We start from the raw sequence: 26,154 nt of genomic DNA, 5'->3' as shown, positions 1-26,154 counted from the left end.
CTCATAGTCATCGCGCTAGAAAGCAATGCGGAAATGATGGAGGCAACGGGACCACGCCGTCACATGCACGACCTGTTACTGCCACCTCTCGAGCAATACCGAGACGCCCCTGGGAACACAACTGGTGGACTGGGCCTGCGGCGTGACTCACTAGGAGAGGCAGGATGCCGGCTCTGTGGTGCCAGACGCCTCCTTCCTTTACCTTGTATAACCACAGACAGCCTCGACTGCTCACTGTGGAGGGGAAACTTCAGCTCGTTTAGATGAAATGCTTGCCAGCTCAGCGTGACTCAGCTGCACCAGCGAGTCGATGCGCATCACCCCTCGCAGCACGTACTTTCCGAGGCAGGAAAGCACTGCTCTCTCTCAGCCCGCGGCCCCGTCATAATCCTGGCAGCTTGCTTACCTCTCAGCCCCTCCTCTCCTTGCTGAGCCTCTCCGGCCCGTTGCTTAATATAGCTGGGGCTTTCTTGCAACTACAGAGGGTGGCTCTGATGCTCGAGAAAAGGCCCTTGAATCACATGACAAGGCCAACCTCGCTCTGCGTCCTGGCAGGAGGGGACAGCAGCTTGTCCCAGCTGTGACCCTACCACTGCGACAGGCACTGCCCGCGGGTTAAGATCGTGTTCAGTGTAGTGCCGTGGCTCTTAACCTCGTTAGGCTCGAGGCAGTCCTTGCTGAGAGCTGGCAGTTTCCAAAGTGCTCTTAGCTCTTTGCTTTCACCTGTTTTCTGACTGGTCAAAAAAATACTAGAGCAATTCTTCTGAATTGGGAAGAGAAGACCACAGCAGAGCAGAATTTTTGGCGCTGTAGACTCCTGTTTGAAATCTTGGGGTTTCTCTCATGAATCAGATGGAGGTGCTGGCTAATATTGCACGACCCCTTTTAAAGGCTCTCTCATGACGCTGGCTGGGAACGATGGGTAGCGCCTTAACTTGCAGGTACAAATACTCTAGGCAGCTCGACCGTCTACGCCCGCTCCAGCGCCCACTCTGCGCGGTCAGCTTGGCACAGCAGAATGACAAGGCCAGCGCTGCATTTGTTACCTCTGGGCTGACTTGGAGCACAATGGACGGAATAGCTGCCAGCAGTCCCTTCCCGGGGAGCGGCAACGCCCTGTCCGTGTGCACACCTCGGCCTGCCCTGCCCAGCACCATTGAAAAGGCCTTTTGGCCGCCAGCCTGGGAAAACATTTGGGAAAACGGTTTCCAAGGAATTGCTTTCCAACTATTTCCTTGATCACTCCTGAGCAATTCCCCGCGGAGGAAGGGAGCGCAGGCAGACACAGCGAGCAGGACAGTCGGAGGAAGCCGGTAATGCCTTTGCCGCGAAAGACCTGCCGGGGCTCCAGTGGCAGAGCGTCACGCTGAATGAGGCTCGCGAAGACTTGCACAACCTTGTCAACTATTCACCCCCGTTCCTGGAAGTGTCCTTAAGAGAGTAACGGGGGGGTGAGGGCCTTCCCCAACCCTGTGCAGAGGTATCGATAGCCTCAGCAGTTCTTCCAGCTTAATATAGTTAAAGAGTCACTGCCTGTTAAGGCCAAAGCACAGCAATGTCACCGCATCGCAGCCCCACTGCAGGGTGCCAGTCCCCATCGCATACAGGCAGCGAGCCCCACCAGCACCGACGCGGGAGCAGTGCAACAGCCCTGCTCGCTCTCCACCCGCTCGAGAGACGTGCGCTTCCTTCTGCCTCGGGGAGGGACACGTTTTGGGGAGGAACACGTTTTGGGGCATCTCGTTCCAAACCCCAAGGCTGCTGAGTAATAGCAGGAGAGGTGGTATTAAAGATTACCTGGGCCAGTACAAGGCTGCTGGGTGTCCAACCCTGGCCCCAGGCAGAGCTACATGTGCGGCTCTTCGTTTACACAAACTCTCTTTATAGCACCCAGCCGGGGAGAGACCTGCACATAACCTCGCTCACAGGGGGTCTGCGTACAAGAGGAGCAGAGCTCCTTTCACCTTTTCAGGTCTGAGGAGGGAAGCTGGCTTCAGCCCAGCTCTGCAGCCTACAGCAAGGCGGCTTTCTCCTTCCTGGTGGCACAGTCAGCCTTCTAGCTGGCCCCCGTCTCCAGTGGGTGTGCACGCTTCTGGGGCAAAGGCAGCGGACTGCCGTTATGGGCCCAGTGATGATGCATCCTCCACAGCTGAGTCACCTGGTGATAGCCCTGCAGGCGGGTACATGCCTCCCGTATTCCCCCACTTTCAGCTAGGAGGATTTTATGCCCCGAAGCAGCCAAGCCTGAGCACCCTATTGACTGCAGCAGGATTGCAGGCCTGCATGGGCCCCAGGGCTGGTTGGGCCCCCCCAGGCATTTGGTGCGATTCCTGGGGGAAAGCACCTGATGGCAGGCAGGGCGGAAACCCTGGCTGGGATGAAGCAGCCTTATCAATCAAGGAAGTCAAAGAAGGCACACCCAGCAGGGCAGCACCCTGCTGTTCAAATGTCCAGGTAAAGGAAGCCAAGTGCCTGTCCTCTCCTCTCCTCTCCTCTCCACCCAGGCTGCAAGGATCCTGGGCTTTGTCCTCACCGCCAGTAAAGAACAGGCAATGGCCACCTGCCCTGCTCGTTCTGCCCCTGAGGAGAAAGTCAAACCACAGGCTATGAGTGAGAGCAAAAGCAGCCCCGACCTTGCAGTAGGGACAGCAGGGTAGTTCCACGGCCCTTATCTTGCTGCAAACACTGACGCAGGCACCACCTTTTTGGAAGCAAAGGCCTGGCTCCACGGCGATCACTGTGCAAGATTACGAAACATGGACAAGGTGCCCACTCCCGATAGCGCGTTACACAAAGTCACATCCTTGTCTGAGTGCAGCCCGGAGCGGCCCGGCGCCCCACGACTCTTCGCAGCGAGGCAGCCGTTGCACCGCGCCGAAGGGCAGGAGCTGGGAGGAACGAAGCAGACAATTCAGTGTGCCGTGTGCTAGTCCAGGTTACCCAGGGAGGCTTGCTAGGCATCAGGGGCTGAAAGAGCCCAAGAAACCCGCTCTCCACTCCCCCTTTGTATGGGTCTCTCTAGGTCTGGCCCAAGACACATGGACAAGGTCTGTCTGCCCTGGGAGAGCCTCCCATCCCGCACCTCCTCCCCAGCCTGAGATGCCCCAGAAGAGTGTTAATACTTCCCAGTCACCAGGAAGCAGCCCCCTGCCAGGTAGAGACAGCCGCTCCGAGCGCAAGAACACGCAGCAGCAGCAGCAGCAGCTGGTCGCTTTTCTCTTTCCACCTCCAAGAAGAGGGACCACACCTGCTGTTCTTTGTGGTTAGTTTATTGCAACACAAAATCATCACTATCGACTGAAACACACACATGGAATTCATGAACATACAGCAGCGTGGCGTCGACAATGCCACAGCTCAGTACAGTACAGTACAATAAACTCTGTTTGTACAAAATACTCTATTGGCTTCATAAAGTTACTCTACAGTATGAAAATACCCTGACCAGTTCCTTTTGTAAGATTTAGAGTAGACTGCAATTGAAAAATAAAAATCCCCCGTAACTCACTAAGTCAGCAGCCAAAAAAAAACGGGAGTCGAGGAGTTCACAGTGCATTGGGAAATACTGTCACAGGCTCCCAGGAACGGGAAGGTCACTTGCAGTGAAAATAGACATCTAAGCAAAAACCTGGATTCGGCTTCATTCCTACTCACAAAAACTAGCAATATTTGCCTAGACTCCTCAGTTGTGCAAACTCTGTTGCTCAGCAAAAATATAGCTCAAAGTCTCTGTCATGAAAGTTGATAAAGTAAAGGCTTCTACAGCAATGCAGAGGGGAAGCTCTGGAGGGTTTCCCAGGGTAGATTATGGAGATGATTTTGTTAGATCAGGAGCCTACCTATTTAGTGTACAATTTGAGATGCAATCTTTTTCCTAAAAAAATCAGAGATTTAGGCTTTAGGAAAAGCCATTTACGAGTCACCGTGTGTGGACCGGATCCACTTGGGCTTGCATGCCACCAACCTCCTTCTGCAGTTGAGACAACTGTAAAAAGAAAGGCACAGCCGCCGGAGGTGTACGTTTGCCCCTCACTGGCGCTCTAGCAGCCGGCACTTGAACAAAATAGTCTTTTGGTGTTTTAGACCATCATGTTAGCTTTGGGAACCTGGGGTTTGAATGTTTCTCTTGACTTCAGTTCCTCCCAGTGCGGTGCGTTTCCTAGACACAGCAGAGACAGCCCTGCAGTGCTCTGAGCTGGTTGGCATTTAAAGGATAAGGTGAATGACATTCGGATGGCCGAGGATGTGCTTGGTCAGACCAAGAGAAATTTGAGCGAGGAAGAAGTTTGCTGACTGTCAGAACCATCTTACAAGCCAGCTAAGCTCAGTCTCCCTGCAAAGACAAGGACACGAGCTCGTGGGTTAAATCAGTCCACGGCACCGCACCTCTACCACCACCTGACTGCCCAACCTGAAGAGTTTGCAGCTTGAAACCTCCATGAATTTCCCCCTACAAAAGCACATCCACTGGTGCACCCCTGGGAGACAGCTATGGAAAAGGATGCTGCTATCATCGACTAGAAAGAAAATTCAACATGTGGTGGGTCAATTATACAAAAACAAGTTTATTTGAAAAAAAAACCACACACTCAGCCTCTTACAGGATTTCCTAACAACATTCACTGACACTTGAGAGCCGGCGACGGGTCAGTCGCAGGCTGCTCGCTCAGCCCTGCCCCGTACGCTGGGATATTGACCCATGCTAAAAAAATAAATACATACAAACAAGTCTCCCTCCTCGGCATCGTCAACGTGAGCCACCAGGCTCGTCTTAGCGGCACGAGAGTGAACGGACTCAGATCTGCTGCTTTCGCTCTGCGGTCTCAGGGCTGTGGGAGAACGTGGTATCCTGGCGGCTCCCACGCTACTCGGGCCTGCAGAGCAGTGTGCCCCGGCATCAAAATGCTAACAGAAAGAGATGAGGCTGGGTAGTATGATCTACTGGCCACATGCCATGGCCTTGAATCATCGCTGGTCCCTGGCCCAGTGTGGGAGCCTCTGTCCTGTATCTGGCCCCATTCAGTCTGCACAACATTCAGCCCCACTGCACTGAACTATATATCCCACCCCAGACATCAGGGTGAATCCAGATCCCCTCACTAAGAGCCAGCTCGGCTTTCACTGGAGTAAGAGTTTTGCAAGGATCAGGATCCCCGCCACGCCAGGCGAGGACCCTGTTTGAAGCCCTATACTGTGCAAAGGGCTACCCAGGAAGAACAAGTCTACAGGCAACTTTCAAACAGCCCCGCGGTCCCTTCAGCAGCTCTGGGACAGGGCCAGGCAGGGGGAGAAGTCAGGTCTGGCTGCCAGCGGCAGGCACCGGATTTCAAGAGAGACAGCGCTGGAGACTTCCAAACCAGACTCCGCGGCTGCATGGAAAAGCCTGATGCACGGCTCCAGCCCGGGCCGGCTGGGATCGCTGTCGGGGGGCTGTAGGCACAGGCTCACTCTCCTGCTCTGGTATCCGTTTCATCTCCTAGTGTTACCGTCAGACAAGGTGTCAGGGACACAGCTGGGAGGCTTCTGGCCAGGAAAAGCAGCACCGACTGGACTCCAAATGCTTCCCATGCTATCAAGCCCCACTTGGGAGAGCGGGAGGAAAGCCTGCAATGGAAGCCTGGCTGGACCCCAAGGAGCAGAGCAGAGAAGAGAGCGTTACAGCTCGGCGGGCGTGCCATCCGCTCCTCTCGGGCAGCCGTTTCAGAGTGTTTCACAAAGATTCACTACAAGGAAGGGAGACTGAAAAAACCTACAGTAACTACAGTGTTCACAAGGTGCTAGAAACGGCCTCCGAGACAGCCAGACGGCCTCAGGCACCCGAGTTTATCTGCTTGTATTTATTCTAAAGACCGTGTCCCCCCTCCCCACCCCCACCCCAACAAAAATATCCCTACCTCCACAGGGAGTCTGGCAGTAAGAAGCATGTGAAGCAGTATTCATTTTAGACATGGCAGTGAAGGCAGTCAAGCCTCATCTCATCCAGTATCCTTTTTTATGGCTTTTTAAAACCCCCCTCTAAGCAAAGTACAAAAAGCTAACTACATCATGGTTTACCAAGTGGAGTTAAGGCTTTCTCCAGAGTCAAACAGGTGTGGAAACTTTAAGGCACACATTAGTACATTCATGTAACAGTTAAAAAGCCAACATATAAAAACACCCCCCACCCCTCAATACAAGGATACTGCACACTCGGCTCTGTGACCGCGGCCGAGCGCGGATGGAAAGAGCTGTGCTAAAAATGAACACCTGGTTTACACACTTCTCACGACGGCTCGATGTCTGGGGAACTGCCCTGCCGGTAGTGTTTCCGAGTGACCGCTTCCTCCGACCCCTCCAGGAGGAAGACGCCAAAGACCGGGTCCCTCACATGTGGCTCTCCTCCTCCTTTACCCCGTCCTCCGTGCTCTTCTGTGGCAGGGTGGCCACATCGTTGTTTGCCTCCTTCTGCTTCTCCACCTCGTCCAGGTTGGTCTCCTCCTCCTTCCCTTCCTTCTTCAGCTTATCCTCTGCCTTCTGCTCCTTTGCCAGCAGCCGGTAGTTGATTCCCATTCCCACAAAGAGGTAGATCCCAGAGACTATCAGGATGATGCCACAGGCCCAGTAGGTGTATTTGTAGTCACCATACATGTCATTGAGTTTTCCTGATGAACAGAGGGGAGACAGTGTCACACAACAGACCCGACCCATTGCAGGGTAGGACTTGTCCTGAACTACCACGCCTGAGCCTTGCTCTATAAGGGTTTTCCCCATGAACATGCACACACATTTACTCTCCTAAGCTTAAAACCTTGGGTAAGGCCGCACAATAAAAACCCCAGGGCTAAATCAAGTGCAGGCAGGTCAAATGGCACAGGTGCCATGCACGCACACACTCACAGCAGTCATCAATCCCTGCTTCCATTTTAAAAATGAACACCTTGAGCAACAGGCTGCTCAGGGTTGTTCTGTCTTAAAGCGCCACAGGCTGAGGGCACTGGGGAGGCGTTTCCAAAACTGAACAGAGGTTTCCTAAGAAATCCCAAGGCTGGGGGATCCACCCAAGCCACTGGCCCGGCTCCATCCCCATTCTACCCCTGCCCGCACGGGTAAGACAAGGCAGGTCTGCTGTGCAATAGGGGAAGGGGGAAACACCCCGAGGTGTCCTGCTTCATCTGCTCCTCGTGCGAAGAGGCTGCCTCCCCACGGAGGGGATAGGCTCCTGGCAGGACGCAGGGCTGCTGGAAGGGCTGGCCCGCGTGTGGCTGGCTCACCTGGGCTTCACCAGGGTGAGCCTCCTTGCGGGACCGCTCCCTCTCTCCCCGCCGGCATGCCACGTGACGCCCCCTCCCACCTTCCCCAAGAGCCGTGTCCATACTCTACCTAGGAGAGGGGGTCCCAGGAGCACGGGGCAGCACTCCACGATCGTCACCAGCCCGACAGCGCTGGAGAACCTCTGAGTGCCCACCAGGTCCATCAGCGTCTCAAACAAGACAGAGCTGAGCCAGCCGAAAGCAAATCCAAAGAACCCCGCGTAGATGCAGAACCCGGCATAGGAGGTGGATAAGGGAGCCAGGAGGTGGCACACGCCATTGTAGATCACAGAGATCGCAAAGAAGTACTGCACCCTGGGCCTGATCCACTTGGTGTTGGCCACCAGGCCCATGGAAGGCCTGGCCACCATGTCTACAAAGGCCAGAATGGAGAGCAGGAAGGCAGCCGACTCGTTCGCGATGTGCTTGCTCTTGGCGTAGTTGCTGAGGAAGACCAAGGGAGTGAACAGGCCAAAGAACATGATAACGTTGCCCGACAGGTAGAGCAAGAACCCTCTGTGGGTGAACAGGGACAAGTCCAGGAACTTGTTGATGGTCTGGAAAACTGTGAGCTTCTCCTTCTTGGCCTTTCCCGCAATCAGGTCTGCACTGGCATCACCAGATCCTTCCTCTTTTTTCAGACCAGCTTTCCCGGCCTCCTGCAATGCTTCTTTAGTAACCTCTTTCTTCACCTGGTCGGGTTTGGGGCCTATCGGTCGCATCAGAGATCCGGCCACACAGCAGTTCAGCAGAAGGCCACCGAGAATTAAAAAGCTTCCCCGCCAGCCAAAGATACCGAAGAAGATTTGGTTCACAGGTGCCAACGTAGACAAGAACACAGGGCTCCCTGCCATAGCGAGGCCATTAGCCAACGGGCGCTTCTTAAAGAAGTACCTGCCGATCATGGTCAAAGCTGGGTTCAAGTTGAAAGCCAGCCCAAGACCTGAAAAACAAGCAAGGATATGGTGAATTCAGACATAAGAGCTCTGCCCTTCTAGAGATCAATGGGATAAGGGAAGGGCCACCAGTGCTGAAAAGGCTGAGCAAGAGATATGGGCCAGGTTATTAAGTATCACAGCATTAATTCTTCCAGACACATTTTTCTCAGCAGATTATAAATAAAGAGCTGTGGCTGGGCACCTCAAATAAGGATTACTATCCACCTGTATTAGTCTTTCCTTAAATTGCAAATACTGGTTTAACCTCCCCGCACCAAGAATCTAGGCGTCTCGTTTGTACCGTGACCCTGAATGGGGAGGAAAGGGGCCACTCACCTCCAACAACCCCCACGCAGAAATACAGCTCCTCCACCGTGTTACAGAAGGACGCGGCGATCAAGCCGCAGCCCGACAGGCACCCGCCAGCAATCATGATGGGCCGACTGCCGTACTTGTTCACCAGGATGCTGCTGATGGGACCTAGAGGGCATCAGAAAGCATAGTTAGCCTCAGCCTGGCCTGCCTACACGAGAGCAGGGGGAAGTGCTGGAGAAAGTAGACTTTGCTCAGGAGTCTGTGAAAACCAGGTGCAGGCAGGCAGAGAGCGGCGGCTTCTCTTGTCCTGCCGAGGAGATACAAGGACGTGCAGACGCTTGACTAACGCACATGCTGCCAGCTCCATCAGAAAGAAGGGCAAGGCTCAGGTTGGGGCTCAGGTTGAGTCTGCAGGGGCCCCAAGACATCATCCTGACACCCCCAGGAGAGCCCGCGTGCTGTTACCTTTGCAGTATGGGGGAGTTTGAGCCCCTGGGGTTGTCAGGAGCCTGAGCCCAAGCTGACATAGCATGGCCTCCCCATCTGCTGTTGTAGCCAAGTCAGCTCCCCGTGTGCCTGTTTCGGGCTCCCTTGCCTGCCCGCCCCCACCCGAGCTGGCGTGGAGCGAGGGTCTGTTTCTTGTTAGCGCCTGCTTCTGCTGTTTGTTCCTTCCCTGAGCTGCCACTTCAAACGCAACAGTCACGTGCAGATCCTGCTGTCGCGCACCATGAAGAGGGGGTGGAAGGCGAGACAGCCCCTGAACAAGCATGTTCCAGGAATCAGCTGCTCTTTAAAAAGAAGTCTTTGCCCACGTGGCATCTGAGCCCCCTTATTGGGCCAGTCAGACTCCCCCAGCCCCCAAAATTGGCCCGCAGAATCCTCCTTGGTGGCAAGTGCTGTGTGAGCATCTCTTGGGACATCGACCCCTCAGAGACTCCCTGAATTCAGCCACATGTGTCTCCTGTTTGGGGGACCAAGACAAAGCCTCCCTGGCCCAGTGATTCCCTGAGAGAAACAGTAGCATGAGCTTCCTGAGTAGTGACTCCTGGAGAGACTCTGGCAGACCTGGGAACACAAAGGCCCAGCACAGAGCCCCATGCTTGCATTGCACCGGGGCGATCTGGGGCGCGGGGCTCTTTCTGCCCAGGCAGTCCGACTACAGTTTGCCCAACCTGAACACGAGGGGCTGTCTAGTCTGTGGCCGTCCCAAATGGGATTTGGGGTGAACCAGTCACTGCAACATGAGGGTGCCTCGCGGCCCAGCCATGCTGCAGCCACGCAGTGCCAGACCCGACAAAAGCATGCCGTCTGTGATGGTCTCTGCCCCAAAGCGCTTGCCCACAAGAGGATGAGACCGAACACATGGTGAAGCATACAGGCAGGTGGGAAGGCTCAGATAGGCCAGCAGGGATTCGCAGCCAGGCAGCAGGAACAGTAGCTCCAAAGAGCCACACGTGCAAGTGGCATTTGGTTATTTGCATTTCTCCCGGTGCTCGGGAAGGCAGCTCGCTCTGTGGGCCAGAGCTGACGCACTTCATTACCAAAAACCGTAATCCAAAGTAAACAGCCATTAAGTCCAGAAGTGCATGCTCGACAGACACGAGCAGGTCTTTAAATACACTGAATGAACATCCATTGAATATTAACAAATCTAGCTTCACCATTAACAAGCAGCAAGGTCGTCAACATGTTATTCACAGGTACTCAACTGCTACTTGACCTTCTCACCCAGTTTAAACAGAGCCCGGAAAATGTTTGAAGAGGGACTGCTGGGAACAGGGCATTCCCAAATCCTAGCGCTTGGCCCATCTCCTCCCTCCCATCATACCTGGCGCCTCTACGGATAGTGCCAGGGCCCGGCACGGCACCTGTGTCCAACCCCTGCCAGTACAGCCCACCAGCAGCGGAGGCAGGCCCTGGAGAGGGTCCACAAGAGCAGACCCTTCCCTCTGATCTCAGCCCAGCGGGGGTGACCTCCCCACCCACCACACGGGCACTTGGCACCAGCTAAGAGCTGTACCTTGATCACTCGCTTGCTCCCTGGTGTCCCAAGCCAGGCTTTGTGGACGGCACTGCACCCCCTCTTGGGAACAGCCACAAAGCCGCGGACGGAGCCACCTGCTCAGTTTGGCTTTACAGCACCCTCTCAGCACAGCAAAGAGGGACGTGCATAGAAGGACCTGCGCGCCAGGCTGGACCCAAGCTCTAAACCATCTCAAAGGGCCAAAGCCCTTCCAGCAGGAGCTGGCCTGAACTCCACTGGACAGAGGACACAACATAAAGCTGGGCAGGCTCCCGCCTCCCTGAATCAGATGGTCCCTAAGGTGCCGCCCTGCCCTCACTCCCCGGTGTGTGTGAAGAAACAGGCCGGCCGGCTCTGCTGCTTGTCCTGCATCTGTTCTGCAGCAAGCCAAAGCAAGCCCCGGCATGGGTCTGGCTCCTGCTGCCAGGAGACACGCTGTCGTTGTGCTAAAGAAAACAGAGTTCCTGGAAAGATGTACTTTTCAGGATCCAGGGTCTGGGAGGAAACAGACTGTGCCTGTGATTGCTGGCCAGTCTCAGCCAAGCCGACATTCAGAGGTCCTGCTGGGTCTGTGCAGGCCCACAGAGACCTGCAGGGAAACACTGCATCTTTGGGAGGGGGAAGGGAGTTGTATGTGTATCAGCACTACACACATCACAGCCTCCCAGAAGGGACACTCCCAGACCAGACTACATATGCAAAGTATGCCTGGGATGCCCAAATGACTCATCTCATTCCAGGAACCAAACATGGTAATTTAGGGGGAGGAGTGGCAGCAATATCATGACTCTCGGCTATGCAAAGTGAGAGGCAGTAAGCACTGTGGGGCCCCTGGGGCAGCCCTGCAGCATATGCTGCCCTTTCCCCGCGAGGTTTCAACCCACGGTCACATGCACATTGACAAACCAGTTCCGAGCACTGGGAGAGGCTGGGAGTCCAGCCATGGTGCTGGGGGCACTGCTCTAAGGAGAGCCGGGGCAGCGAGTTGCGTCCAAGCATAAGGCTCGTCCCAGCTGCAAGTGTCTGCAGATTGGCTCCATCCTGACAACAACCCTATAAGCCACTGAGAAGCACTGGGACAGCAGCTCCCAAGGGAAGTGCAGGGAACTGCTTTCACTGGGGAGGGAACGGGAGGAAGAGAGACAGAATGGCTCAGTCGGTCTCATTAAGACCCACGGTCACCGTTTCCAAGCTTGTTACGACAGGGGACCAGGGAAATGTGCCGGCAGCCTCGCCAGCTGAGGGAGGACAATGCTGGAGCTGTTGCCCTGCAAGGGGAAGCCTCGTGCCTCACTCGCCGGCTGACGTCACTTGCTTCGGATGCATAAATACAAAGCAAGAGTCCAGCCGCTTGCCAGTGGACAGTGGCCACACAAGTTCTGCTCCGCTCAGCACCAGACACCACAGCAGTGCCACAGGGGCCGCAGCTTTTAGTCTCCCATGTCACCAGCATTTGCAGTGGTGTTTGCAGGCAGCTGCAGAAAATCAAGGCCTGGTCAGGAACAGGGCAAGAATCCCCCATGTTACCCTGCATGGTCAGAGCCAGCGAGGCAAAGGTGGTGTAAAGGGAGATGGGGATAAGGCTCCAAACTAGCTCCTAAGCTTGGGACAAGGGGATTCCTCCAGAGTTTTTATGCATTTCCCCATATTTTGGATCTGTGTTGCCATCCTCCTCCTCTAAGTGGGAGCACAAGGCACTGCCCTGGGCTAGCACTGCAAAGTACCCTCTGCTAAAAATCAGTGCGGGCACCCCGCTAGTGCTGGCCAGGTCAGAAGCCACAACGCAGCGATGGAAGAACCAACAAAGCAAAGTCACTGGGTGTGAGGAAGAGCAACTGATTGAGCAATCCAAGTGCCTGGATCAGATTTGGGGGCCACATCCACAGCTGGCGCGAGCTGGCACGCTTCCAGAACAGCTCTGCAAGCTGGCATACCGCCTTGTCTAAGGAAGTGCTAGGCACAGACCCCTGCCTGCAGCGCAGTACTTATCTACAAGCAGCCCAGCATGCTAGAGGCAGATACAAGATGTCAGCAGCCACGATAACAAGGACAAGTGCAGAATTATGTAAACTGATAATTCCCCGGAAAGACTTTACTTCCAGCTTTGCTGGACAGGCAGGACAGATTAACCTCATTTTCACACATTTGAGGCATTAAGCCAGGTTTACGCCAAACTCCTCCAAACTAGCCAGCTGCCCAAAGGCTCACCCGGACAGGAGGCCATGCTTGCCGCTGGGGAGGTTTTGGCTGAAGCATCCCAGTAAGGTGCAGTCAGGTCAGAGGCAGGAAGAAGATACCTCCCCAGGCATCAAGATAAAGGTCCTGGCACTGCTGCCGAGGCCTGCTGGCTTACCTCCTCCATACATAACAGCCAACATGATGGAAGAAATCCAGGAGACTTTGCTGCTCGATGCGTTGAAGATGACCTCAATCTCTTTGAAGAACACTGTGATGGATTTGGGAAAGGCGTAGGAGAACCCGATGGAGATGAAGGCACCGATGACCACAGCCCAACCCCATCCTCCCTCTGGTGGTGTGTATCCCTGGGGGCCTCCGACTGCTGGTGCCATCTTGAGCAAAGTCAGTGCTGATGTAGCTGGGGTTCAAGGATCTGCAGAGAAGACAGGGTGTTAGTATTCAGCAAACAGCAGCATTTTATCCTAGAGCCCACACCACAGGGCAGCAACTTTGACCATTATGGCCTCCCTTGCTCCCTCTAGGGAGCCCCCAATCCGGGGTGGAGCAGAGCTACAGAAAAACTCACATAAACACCAAGAGTATCTAAAAGAGGTCAGGATGGGGTTGGGCAGTTCCCCTTGATTTCAGCAAGGGCCAGGAACCCTAACTGTCCCAGATAAGAGCCAGGCTTTGCCAAGGGCCAGTGCTTTGGGGTGTCTTGACTGGTAAGATTCCCAGGCAGAGACCCCGTGAGGAGCACAGATTCAGCCCCCCAGAAACACAGCATCCTGGACAGCGTCTCAAGATGGGCATTCAATGTGCCATTTTCTAGTCGCAGGCTGAGCCACACAAGCTTTGCAAGTTGTGAACTAAGAGCACCGGTGCGGCTGAAAACCAAAAGCAGCTTTACATAAGCAGCACATCGGGCCCAGATTTAGGAGAGGGTTGTTCGGCAGCACTGGCCTGACCCCTGGCAGGGAGCACGGGGTGGCATACGCCATTCAGCTGGTGAAGGTCCATGCTTGGAAACTCACTGCCATGGCCCTTCCTGGAGACGATTCAGCAGCCGCTCCCATCACGCAGAGTCCAGAGCAGGGGCCACCGCACTTCCAAGCACTACCAGGCCTTTGCTGCGCTTTCACCAGAGCTGCCGGTGACGCAGGCGCACACGGGCCCTGCCCTGCTGTGCTCAGCTCTGCAGAGAAGGCTATTTTCGGGCTCTACTCCATGCCACTTCCTCTTTTAGCCTCCCTGCAGCCACACACCCTGCACAAGTAAGATGCAGTGACACAGCTGGGAAGCGAGACAGCAAATGGGAAGCAGAAAGTGCAGGCTGGCCACGTGTGAGGGGAGGCAGCTGATATCAGATAAGAGGCGCGCATTGATGAGCCGGAGAGCAGGTCGCAGCAGGACCGAGTCCCCAGGAAGAGGCAGGTCTTAGACACTCACCCCGAAACAAACTGGATCTTGCCTCAGAGACAGACAGGAGCCAGGTGGCTAGCAGCGTACGAAGCAGCCGCAAAAAGGTCACCAACGGCAGCTAAACATAGCACGCGGGCGAACAAAGGGAAGTTTCAGCAGGTGCCTGGATGCAAATGCTCTGACACAGCCTCGCTACCCACCCCTCCGCGCTGCCGGGAGCACTGGGGCCCTCCCAGACCTCTCCCTGGGTTTCCGGCCGTACCCATCAGCCTCTCCCCCAGCACACGCCATGGCCCGATCCCAATTCCCCACCACCCCGGGGGTCCCAGCACTGCCAGCTCCCAAAGCTTTACTGCCGGGCTCACATTCCCCCCCTCTTCTGGCTCAGGCCACAGCAGAGCCCCTTGGCTACAAAGGGATCTCGTCTTTCATTCAAAAGGGCTCTGGCTGTGGGAAGGACAACTTCAAAACGTGAAGTGGACTCACTCTGGAGGTTCACAAGCTGAAAGGCAAGCAGAGCCTTGCCCCCACCACCTTTTCTAAATGCTCCATGCTATTCTGGGGCCCTCTCAGGATTTCTAAATGCTTTGGGGCCAACAACCCGGAGCCAGAGGGTCAGCTAGCAGCAGAAGCGATGCAGAAGTTAATCCCATCTGGCTGCAGCCACAGAAGAGTTTGCATTGGAAGCCAAGCCAAGGCAAGGAAAGGAAATGACCACTTAGACACAGCCCTGTTCCCAGGAATCAAGATGCCTGCAGTGCTTGCCACCATCTCGCATCAAGACAAGGCCCTTAGAGGCAGAGACACGCACATGTTCCAGACACGGTGGGATGTGCTGGAAATAAGACTTAGCCTGAGGAAATGTCCTGGGTAGCAGGGACAGGCTTTGCCCTGAACTTCGGAGGCTGCATGGCTATGGCAGGCTGCTGCATGCATTCAGCGCTGTGAGAGGGCCCTCTTCCCAGTGGGCATCTCCCTGCAGACATCCCATCGGGGCACGGCCCACTAGCTCCGACTGCCCCCATGTCTTCCCGTCTCCCAGCTCTTGAGACTGGCAGCCTCACCCCCGCACCAGCTCCTGCAACCTGAGCCAGCCCAGGCCTCCCCAGCACTTAAACTGCGCTCGTGTCGCACTGGAACAGGAGACCACAATGCTGAGCATTGCCCAGTCCCAATTTTAAACCATCACATTTGGTTTGGTTTGAACTTCAGATCGGCCCGCTGCAGGATGTGCAACCTACAGCACCAGAAACCTGGGGGCAGAATTCAGGGCAGAGCTGTGCCAAGATAACCGGGCTAGCTGTTGCTGGAAGTAGGGCAGCTGCTCTAGCACCGTGCTTCGCTCTGGCTGAGGCTGACAGCGGAGTCAGGCTAACTGACCCGCGTGGCTGCACTGCTTCTGGGCTAGCATGAGCATGCCCCGGTCTACACAGCAATGCCCTGCAGACTCACTTTCTGTCCCATCTTGCTTGCAGGTTAAAGGGCTTTGAATCATCCACCCCAGCAGGGAGGTGCTCCGGCCAAGCCTGCCAGAGCTCCCGAAAAGCCGCCAGCCTCCTGCTGTTGGCCGTGCCTGATGGGCAAGAGCTTTTGGCAGTTTAATGTGGATCCATATCGAAGGAGAGATTTGCGAAAGCCGTCGCAGACTAGTTCGCACAAGTGCCTGTGCCTTGGACTGACATCCAGCAGCAAGGGGAACAAAATACTGCACAACGTTTTACTGATGCCATTTCAGACTCAGTCCACCTGATCCAGGCACCACTCACTTTTGCTGGATAGATACTTATACCGACTCTTGACCAGCGCAGCCTGCGACCACGGTGAGCAGAAGCAAGTCATGCTGTAGGCTGGATGAAAGGGTCCTTTCCAAGGCACTCCTGCTAAACAAACCCTGCGGCTGCCCCGATCTGCCCAGCCAAAGGGAGTGCTTATTCCACCTTCACATCGGGTGACTTCCACTACCACTGAGCCTCGTTCAATACAGGCAAAGTTGCACAAAGGAGGGCCTTAATACAGATTAAAGCCCACAGGCCTTTGGGAGAAGAGCTCCCAACTGGCACAGATGCCTGGTCTCCTCGTCCAGCAAACCTGCGCGGCCGGCCCAAGTGCTCTTCCCACCGAAGACGCGCAGGGCTGACAGGATGCACTCGCAGTCCGGGGGGAGCGTGGCGCCAGACAAGGGGTGTGCAGGGTACAACTGCCAATGGATACAGCCACAGGGACATCATGCTGCTTTTGATATCCAAGTGGATATCAAAAGCCTGGCAAAGAGAAGGCGCGGGGGGACTTGGCGGCTGCCTGTAAGCGTATAGCAGGTGCACGTCAGGGTCTGGGAGAGCAGGCGTTCACCAGGGCTCCCCAAGGGAAACTAGGTCCAACGGCCACAAGCTTCTAGAAAACCAATTCAGACTTGATATAAGGAAAAGGGCCTTTACGGTCCGAGTGTCCAAGACAGCCTACCCGCAGAGGTGGGGCAAGCACCTACTCGGGACACATTCAAAAGGCATTTGGATGTTTATCTTGCTGGGATCATCTGAACCCTGCAGACTTCCTGCCTCTGGCAGTGGGGCTGGACTCGATAATCAATGATCTCACGAGGCCCCTTCCAGCCCCTAACGTCAATGAGCTCTCTGGATGTGACCGCCCCGTCTTCCGGTGCTGCTCCATGCAACCCGACTCCACGGAAAGCACGCAAGTGAATGAATTGCGCAAACTGCGTAAGGAAGTTTCCAACCTATTCTTGTTGTGTGAGTTGTACTGAGCTTTCATAAGGTTTGCTGAACTCCCCCATTCAAATGCAATCACTTGCACAACGTCCTGTGACTTGCTCCTTTCCCAAACACCCCTTCCCCTTTCCAGATCCAGCTCCCGCGGCAGCAGCTGGAAGACCATGTCCAGGGGGGTCATTTCTCACTCGCTCCCCACCTCTGATCCTCCCCCATTTCAACAGTGGAAAATCCTGAATGGAGGGAGGGTTTCACTAGATCGGAGAGCATCAAGGCAGACTGAAGGGCAGAAAGGGGCGGTCTGCTATTTTCCACAAGCCAGCCAGCTGCAGCTCTGTCTGCCATTAAAGGCAATCAAGAAAGATATATCTTAAAAAACAAAAGTTTCTCTCAACCCTTGCAGCTTTCCCTTATGCTCTATGCCCTCTCATGGAAGAATTTTTAGTCAAAGCAGAGAAACCACACTTCAAAAGCAGCCAGTTAGTTCAGCATGGAAATTCCCAAGAAGTCAGGGAAACAGTTATGACACCAGTTTTGGAAAAGGGGATACGTGTCAGACGTGTTTAGATCTCCAATTCACGACTACCAGGCAGTCAGCTACAATTTACTCTATTAGGCAGTAAAGTAGCTGTAGATGCCATAACTAAAGCTGAGACCGAGTGAAGACTGCAAGCATCACATCTGCTGTGCCGTAAACTCTTAATAAATCTCCAGGAATAAGCAGTATCAAGCAACTCCGCCTGTGCCTTCCTGGCAAGCAAACAACAGGCGGACAAGAAGTCTTGATCGGGGAACAGGTAACTCCAGGTGTGGACCCTCCAGGGGCTGTTCCCCTCCTCAAACTTAGGAGGCTTTAGGAGGAATATCCAGGATATCTGCTTATACAATGCAGCGAGTGACTGTGTCCTTAAAGAGCCCAGCCTGGCCGAATTCCACAGCTAAGACAGAGACTTCCTTTTATAAACACCCTGTAAACGCAGGGAAATATTTTTGGAGCCAACCATCCACAAAAATCTCTGCACAATGCCCACTTGTGAAGGCCCAGGACAGCCATCCTGCACGGAGGACCAAGAAGGCTTTTTATCCTCCCGGGGTCTGATCGGCTCGGCTCTCTCCCCGCTTTGCTACAACCCTTCCCCATGGCACGCCGGCATCCTGAGCAGCTGTCAGAACGCAAACGGCGTCCTGGCAAGCCCTCCTCCTCCTCGTCCTCGTCTTGGCTGGCAAAGAGCCTCCCCTGCACAACCCAAGCCTTTTTCCCCAAAAGGCGATGCACTCTGGGAAGCCGCCGTGCGCCAGCTCGGCTGTCTGTGCGCCCCAGGGCGCAGGCAACATGCAGCCTTTGCCTCTGCTACTCAACAGCAGCATGTTGTTCCTCTAAGACCTAATAACCCCAGCCCTGATTTCCAGCACGGGGGAGGAGATGCAGGCAACAACAACAGGCACAACCCACACGTGCAGTCACGCACCCTGCACAGCTGCGCTCCATCCCTCTGAAGAAGGGAGACACGTGCTTGCAGCGCCGCAAGGTCTAAGTGTCACGACAAGCGGCTCTCTGCTACACTCCCCACCCACCCAGACCCTCACAGGTTTCCTATCGTGCCCACTCCTGGGCAACCCCTGAACTGGTACTACTTGCACGCTTGCACCAAGATGCTGGTGCTGTATTTACCCACAACCAGAGCTGATGAGCTGAACAGGTCAGTCAAGGCTAGGAGGAAGAGGCAGGGCAGTCCAGAAAGGTGAAGGGACTTGCCCCAGATCACAGAGCACATCCCTAGCAGTCAGATTTGACCCTAGCCCCAGGGCATCCCCCGCGCCTCCTGTGCACGGTTAGGACCCGTTCCACACTTTGGAGGTACCCACAGGGAAACCCTTCAGCCCCTGGCCCGAGGGCTGCCTGCTATTCCTACTCCAGCGAGCCACCCGATCCTGCATCCTCGCTGCCTGTGGCCCGAGACCCAGAACTGAACTGCCAAGGTTTTTCTCAGGCCTCGCACCAAGGTGTTTACATTTGTCCATCCTCCCATGGATTACAGACTTGTGCATTTGGCAAATATTTTCCTTTTCCGGATCCTGCCTCCTATTTGCTGCGGTTTGTCTGATATCCTCGTGCCATCAGAGCTGTAAGGAGGTGGTGTTTGTACACAGCACCCTGTGGAGGGGTGTCAGCAGGAGCCCGGCAGTGTGAGCAGCCCAGCGGAGCGCTCCTCTCCCAGCCTTGCCATTGTCCTCAGAGGCAAAGTGCAATGTTAAATTGCTCCTGAAAAACAGGAGCCGGCTGTGACAAGACTCAGCAGGCTTTTGGAAGAGGCCTGTGTGCGAAAGCAGAAGGTTTGGTCATCCAGGCATCACCTGCTGCTCTGCCATCTGGTTACAGCTGGACACAGCTACACAGAAGCACCTCGCGCCACCCACACCTGCCTCTAAGAATGGGAGGCTGGCACTGCCCGGCTCCAAACGCCGCTCAACCCCCTCCCTCTTCTCCAGTTTGCACTTGTGAAGGCACTGCACTTCCATTTGCAAAGGGCTCTGTTCCCCTTGCAGGAAGGCAAACGGAGCCAGGTGCATACAGCATCGGCTGGACCCAGAAGCCCACATCCTCTTAAAACCCCACAACACGGGTAGGCTTTGCCCCGCCCCTCTTAGCACAATTGCCCTCCACCATCCCTAACCCTCAGGGGGAAAGCCCTGCCCAGCACTACTTCCCACCTTGAACAGGAGCCGATCACAGTCTGCCCCACACTGAGATAGGCGTGCATGCCCTGCCTTAGCCAAAGCAGCTCAAGGTATCCCACAGCACATGCCAGACCCCATGGGCTGTCCCGCAGGGCTCCCAAAGACACCCCAGGTGCCCTCCCCAGGCAGGCTCCCAGGCCGGGAGAACAGGGCTTTCCCGGCACCAAGCCAAGGCTGGGTCCGGCTGCTGTGGGAGGCAGCAGAGTCAGCACCGACAGGTTCGGGAGAGGGGGATTGTACAATGCTGGGTATTAAAAGGTCAACATTGAACAGACCTTTACAACCCAGCTACATCCAAGAGATAAAACCAAGGGGGAGGCGAGATGCCTTCCCAGCAGCTGCTTTATGGCCCCTGGTGGAAAACAGCCCCCACGTCCTATCCAGGCCTGAAGCCTCTATAGCGCAAGGTCACTTTACGCAGCAGACTCCCTTTCTCACCGTCCAGCTCTAGGTACACTGCCCGCAGCGTGGGGGGCAACGCAGCACCGGGCAGGCCTGGGGGGGAACCCAGCCCCTGCCATGTGGAGCCAGGGGAAGCCATTGTGCTGCCTGGCTTTTGATCTCGTTATTGAGCAAAGTGGAGCTTTCCCTCCAGCTAGGAGCGGTTTAGTGAGAAATGCTTTACAGCATCAAACTCGGCTTTTGTCCGGACAGGAAGGCTTCCAAGTAGAGCTCATTACAAGCTAATGAGGGGCCCATTCGGTGCATGTAAGCTGGTTAGAGAATTAGGCCGGGTGTAAATCTACCCGTGGCTGCGGTGGGGAGGAGGCAGCGTTATCCTTGCTGCACAAGGAGATACGTGACTCTCCGGCACTCGCAAGGGCTCAGAGCTGAACAATGCCCAATTGAGGGCTTGCCCAGCTACCGAGGCGGGGGTGAGGCGAGGTCAGCACCCAGCAGACCGAGGGCTTCGAGGCACCTGTCCCTGATCGTGCTGCAGACCCCCCAGGCTCCTCGCCAGGCAGCGAGTCTGAAATCACCAGTGGGCATGGCCTGGGCCACCTCCCCCAAAGCTAAGGCCACATCAGGAACGGAGCAGCTCCTGGGAGTCGCTGCCTACCTGCCAGCCTTCAGTAGCAGACAGGCAGATGCCCAAAAAGCAACACCTCATCCTCATGAAACAGAGGCACCAGCAGCTGCCTCCACCCTCAGCACGGGGGTGCAGGTGGCAGGTCCCAGCCTGCCACGATGCTTCCTCTGAGGAAGACGGAGCCGGCGGCACGAGACCAGCCCATCCGCCATGGTAACGAGCACAGCCAAAGCAGCACCGTTAGATCGGCACGTAGATCAGGGCCTCCTCACATGTCGGGGCACTGCGCGGTCTCCACCGTGCCCTCACCACAATATTCCCCGAGAGCTGCCACACACACCAGCCAGCCTCATTACACTCCAGTCACGTCCGGAGCAAGTGATTGTCTAAGGCATGAATAGGATTGCAAGTGGATGCCTGGCTGGCAAGCACCCTTTGTCTCCCACGAGACAGGCTGCATATGTTGGGTCCCCAGCCCTGCAACAGCATGCACCCAGCAGCCTGCCCATTGCTCTCTCCAGGCAGTGGAAGTGGCAGGCCCAAGGTCTTGAACAGCAATCCTGGTATAGAGGAGGGTGTGGAGAATTCATTCAAGACGGGTGGTAGGAAGATCACAGTCTGCAGAGGAAAAACACTCACTTTCTTTAAGGCCCTTATGCTTCCAGCAGCCTGAATTCCCCTGCAGCCAGCAGTCACTAGCCAAGGCAGGACTAGGCAGCATCGTGTTAGCCAGCCCACAACTCCTAGCACACAATGCCCGTGAGACCCTCCAACTCTGCTAGCGGCCACAGGAATCAAGTGGATGGGCAGGGAAAGCAGAGCAAAATGGTGCCCGCTGTGCCACGAAGGTTGGGATCACTGGCTTAGGAGCTGCGAAGGGCAGCGCAGGCACGGGAACTAACATGGAGAAACCAGCTGAGACTCTGGGAGGCCGCCTGGCACGGAGACAGGAGGCTCCTGCTAGATAGATGGCCTTTAAGCTGTGCTCAAGCAGGAGTGAAGGCATTAATTACCCCTAAGATTTCAGCTAGTGACAACGCTCAGCAGTGCCAGAGCCACTACTAGCAGGGCTGGGTCCCCAGGAGCTGCCACGTTCAACAGGACTCCACAAGGATGCTGATGAAGGTGACATCCAAGGGGGACCATTTATTACCACTGGGGATGCCTAGACCATGAGCCTGACCAGGAACAAGTAGGCAGCACGGGCTTGAAGGAAGCTGCTAAGAAGAGCTCAATAAAGCTCTTTTAGAGCCAGTCCCAAGCAGTGGATCCAAAGCTCTCCCCTCCGACCCCAACGCTCCCGGGTGAACTTGTGCTGCCGAGCTCCCCAGAGCCCCACCGCGCCTGAAGAAGTCAGCCACCTTCTGCACCTGATTTGTACACACCCGAGCTTCCACCAGCGGGGTCCGGGCTCAGCTGCCCCAGCGGTGGTAGTGAGGAAGGAGGAATCGGGTCTTTGAAGAGGCAGATACCGACAGCTTCGGAAGCTGATCCCAGGCACTTCTAGAGCTGTTTGCTAGCACCTGAACGCAGAGTCCCACCGGCTGGAGACCAAACATTGCCTATGTCGACCTCGCCCCCCAGACCTTCCCATCAGCAACTTGGACTTTGGCGACACACGGTCAAGGGCCTGCTGCTGACCTGTCACCTCACAATCCCTTCCCTGCTGCCAACCACCTCTGTGTCTGCAGTCACAGGAGGCCTGAACGGCAGCAGTGTCCTGCACAGAGCAGGACGTTCGAAATCGCATACCCTTTCCACGAGGATCACAAATGAGCTATGGAGCATGGGGTCCTCCCTCCGCAGAAGGATCTGGGTGGGGGCGCTCCACGAGCTGCAGTGGAAAAACAGTTCCCAAAGGCCACACAACACGTCCGTACCCACCCCATTACCCACCCCCGCACTGGGCAGGTCTGCAAGGCACAGCGCTTAAAATACCAGCCCCTGCCTGTGTTGTGCAAGCTACAACCATGGCATGGCCGCAGGGTTTCGCCCACGTTTGGCTTCATTTGGCCTCTCCAACAAAACCCTTGGAGAAAGCCTTAAAATACAACCCGTGCTACCCTCCGGCTCAGAAGCCGTCGGGCAAAACGCAGCGGCACAGGAACGCCAAGCATCCGGCCACAGCCTCTTAAAAGGCCAGAATGCGTCTAGGATCTTCAAGTTTCCCATCCCGAACTGTTATACAAGGCTGCTGCGTGCTCCCTCCCACACAGCCTCCTGCCTCGACTGGGTGAATCATCTGTGCCCTGTAGAAACCTCCAGGGATGACAGATCTCTCTCACACACGCAGGAGGGAGAAGTTATCAGAATGAGTAAAAGTGACACTCCATTTGCATCACCAGCACAGCCTGCTGCTGCCCCCCACACTCCTGACTTTACTCCAGAGGAAGAAATCCAGCTTTTCTCAGACTGCAGGACGGTCAGCCCAGAATCTGGAAAGCCAGCCACACACTCGAGTCCAACCTGCAAGCACTGCTGTGTCTTGGACTCGGAGGATCGGTCCGAGCTAGCTCTTCCGCGTGATTGCGGCTTTACAGCCTCTCACCTTGGACTGAAACGTTCAACCTGACAAGACACTCTGGATGCTATCGGGGCCTGGCCTGGACTTGGGACTACAACTGTTCTGCAAGTCTAAGATGCTGCCACGCACACGCCACCTCTGCCTGCAAGACAATTATGCCACAGCGACTTCTAAAACAGTGCTGTTCAGAAATGAGTCGCTGAACGGTGGGAAGAGGCTGACATGCACTGTTCAAAGTCCTCATTATCCCCTGTTCCACAGGAGAAAGCCAGCTGCAACATAAAGCTTCAGCTGCAAGAATAAAGCCAGCACCACATTGTGTAGTTCAACTCACAGCAGCGACCTAGGTGCCACTCTGCAAATATACAGAGAACTGTAGGCAGAATTAAGCTGTTGAAGTTTTCAGTACATGTTCCTGGGTATTTTTCCCTTTAGCTGCCAGGAAAATCAGCACAATTCATAGAATCACAGAAAATGCGGGTAGGAAGGGACCGCAGTGGGTCACAGCTAGTCCAGCCCCCTGCTCCAAGCGGGACCAGCCCCAACTACATCATCCCAGAGAAGGTTTTGTCCAGACAGGTCTTAAACCCCTCCAAAGACGCAGAGTCCACCACCTCTCTGGGTAGCCTGTTCCAGTACTTTACGACCCTCCTCGTGAGAAAATTTTTCCTAAAAATGTTGTTAGCCCGCAGAGGGCTGCTCCGGCTGGCTGAAGGCCTCTAGGGTCTGACAAGCCCGGTGCTCTCAATCCTGAGGAGCTGGGGTAGGCTGAGGGCACATCCGAGACAGCTCGGGGAAGCTTACGGTGCAGCAGCCCAAACAGGTGGCCAGCTGAATTTAAAACCACCACCAACCACCAAGTCAGTTTTCCCAAATTACTGGGCTTTGAGAAGAGGAAGCAAAACCCCAAAAGGAAAGTGGAAGCCTCCACTTTTATGCTGTCAAGGATCTAACTCAGAGCAGCTCCGGCAGATCTTCTTCTAAGTGTTCTCCCACTCCCCAGCTGTACCCAGACACAGCAGGCGGGCTCCGAGACCATATGCCTTAGGATAACGAGGCATGCAGGCAGCCAAGAACAGTGCAGGCTGTCTCTGAACTGCCTTATTTCACTGGTGCATTAAACAAGTAGAAGCGTAACTGAGCTCCAATTAGTGACATGTGAATTTAAAATCAGGAATGTTCAGGATGAAGAGAGGCAGCCATAAAAGTCAAATTTGTGGCTTACTCAGGGAGATTTCCAGCGTCTCATTTTGGTGCAACCATCCAAAACAGTGTTTTTCTATAGTAGCTCAGTGTTCTAGGTAATCAGGTAGAATGAGCATCAGGAGATTAACTATCAAAGACCCAAAGCCTTATAAACAGCGTGCAAAAAGCAACTGAGCCTCACCCTGCAATTATTTGCTGCCGCTGGGGAAGAACAAGCTATACAAATCTCATAATACAGCAGTGAGCACAAGGACACCATTCCTTTGTTTGCTCCCAGTTGCACTCGCATGCTCTGTCTTGTCTTGTATGTAATGGCTGGGACTGGCACAGTCTCCTTGTGATGTATCTGTGCACGCCAGGTGCTGAAGGGGTTATGCATTAGGATTACTGCAAGCAACAGTTCAAGCACAAGTTGACTGTGAAATACCTGGAAAAATGGAGCAACAAGGCATGTGCTCGCACAGGTTCGGCTGCAGCTGGGATTTGCCCCGGCCCCGGGCACACGGCGCTCCAGCTCTGACCTGCACCCCAGCCGCGTTCCTGCCGGTTCACAGACCACAGCCAAAGGGGATGTTGCGCTGCTCTGGCCTAGCACAGACCGCAGAACCCGCCAGCAGTCCCTGCCCTCAGACTGCTCTACGCACACGTGGAAGAAAGACCAGTATAACTCAGCAAACCGAGAGCAGCTCTAAAGCAGCGTGTCAGCCCATTTCTTCAGTGCCATTTCAGAAACTTAAGACACACGGGCTGAGCACAAAGACAAAGTCCTTGCAAGACAAGTGCATCAGACCGCCTGTGGCAGGTGCTCCGACGAGACCGCCCAGCGGGTCGGGTTCAGGCCCTGAATCACAGCAGCCTCGTTTCAGAAGGGATGACTGGCGGCGCTGCTCGGAGGACCCGAGACTCCCAGCCCCACCGCAGGGCCGGGGGGGCAGGAATACCCCAGAAGCACCGTCTGGGTCTACACGGCACTGCATTGCGCTGCTTAAGGCAGGGGGGTTCTGCCCGCGCCGAGGTGCCTGCAGTGTCGCGCTGGGGCAGGGGCAGGGGCAGGGGCAGGGGCGGGCTCCTTTTGTCCTCAAGGAAGACACTAAACTGTGACCTGTCCTCTCTCCTCGAGGACTCGCCCTGGCCAGCTCAGGTTTCTGCAGGTATTCTGCCTTGAGGAGTCAAGCCCTCGGGCCAGGATGAGGTCGTTTCAGTGCGCTTGGACTGCCCTGAGAGGCCACATCCTGCTCTGAAGAGAACAAGACGCCCACGGACGTTTCCTCCGAGGAGCCGCCGCTCTTCCAGGAACAACGCCCCCGGGCGCGCCTCTGCCTCCGCCCGCAGCATCGCCCCCCAGCGGGACGGGACGGCCCGGCCCGGCGCGGCGGCCGCAGGACAGCGACCGGGGGGCTTGCTCCCGCCGCGGGTGCCCCCGCGGCACCAGCCTTGCCGGGGCAGGGCCCGCGCTCCGCCCGTGCCGCCGCCGGCCCCCCGCGCGCTGCACAGGAGGGCCCGAGACCGCGCGCTTCAGCGCCCCGCGCCCGCGTCCCCGCCACGTGCTGCCCGCACCACTACCTGCGCCGCCCCGCCGCCTGCAGCCGGCCCGACTCGCGCCGCCCCGCGCCGCCCCCCTATATCAGCAACGCCGGGGGCGGAGCCGGGCCGCCCCCCGCCCCGCGCCCGCCCCGCGCCCCCTCCGCTCCGCTCCGCTCCGCCCGGCTCTGCCGCCCCGCCGCTGCCGGGCGCCCCGCCGGGGGGCCGGGCCGGGCCGGGGCG

General features: G+C 55.9%; 1 protein-coding gene across 3 annotated transcripts; it reads right to left on the bottom strand.

Moving 5' to 3' along the window:
- Window positions 1-4,563: 4,563 nt before the first annotated feature.
- On the bottom strand, window positions 4,564-26,039 carry SLC16A1 (solute carrier family 16 member 1). Of its 3 annotated transcripts, none has more exons than XM_090025748.1 (5): window positions 25,954-26,039; window positions 12,919-13,176; window positions 8,564-8,707; window positions 7,360-8,232; window positions 4,564-6,641 (listed from the first exon to the last, which is right to left on the bottom strand). In XM_090025748.1, exons 2-5 carry the CDS (start codon window positions 13,133-13,135, stop codon window positions 6,364-6,366), a joined length of 1,512 nt encoding a protein of 503 aa, XP_089881874.1. In that variant the 5' UTR covers window positions 13,136-13,176; window positions 25,954-26,039; the 3' UTR covers window positions 4,564-6,363. The 3 variants fall into 3 exon arrangements, with proteins under 3 accessions (XP_089881874.1, XP_089881873.1, XP_089881875.1); XM_090025747.1 differs by lacking the exon at window positions 25,954-26,039 and adding an exon at window positions 14,193-14,512; XM_090025749.1 differs by lacking the exon at window positions 25,954-26,039 and adding an exon at window positions 13,778-14,123.
- Window positions 26,040-26,154: the final 115 nt, after the last annotated feature.

The sequence above is a fragment of the Crocodylus siamensis genome, chromosome 13 (genome assembly GCF_052110815.1).
Source record: "Crocodylus siamensis isolate JL-2025a chromosome 13, ASM5211081v1, whole genome shotgun sequence".
Taxonomy (NCBI): domain Eukaryota; kingdom Metazoa; phylum Chordata; order Crocodylia; family Crocodylidae; genus Crocodylus; species Crocodylus siamensis.
The sequence above is the reverse complement of the archived record's forward strand: the minus strand, read 5'-3'. Positions and strand labels throughout refer to the sequence as shown.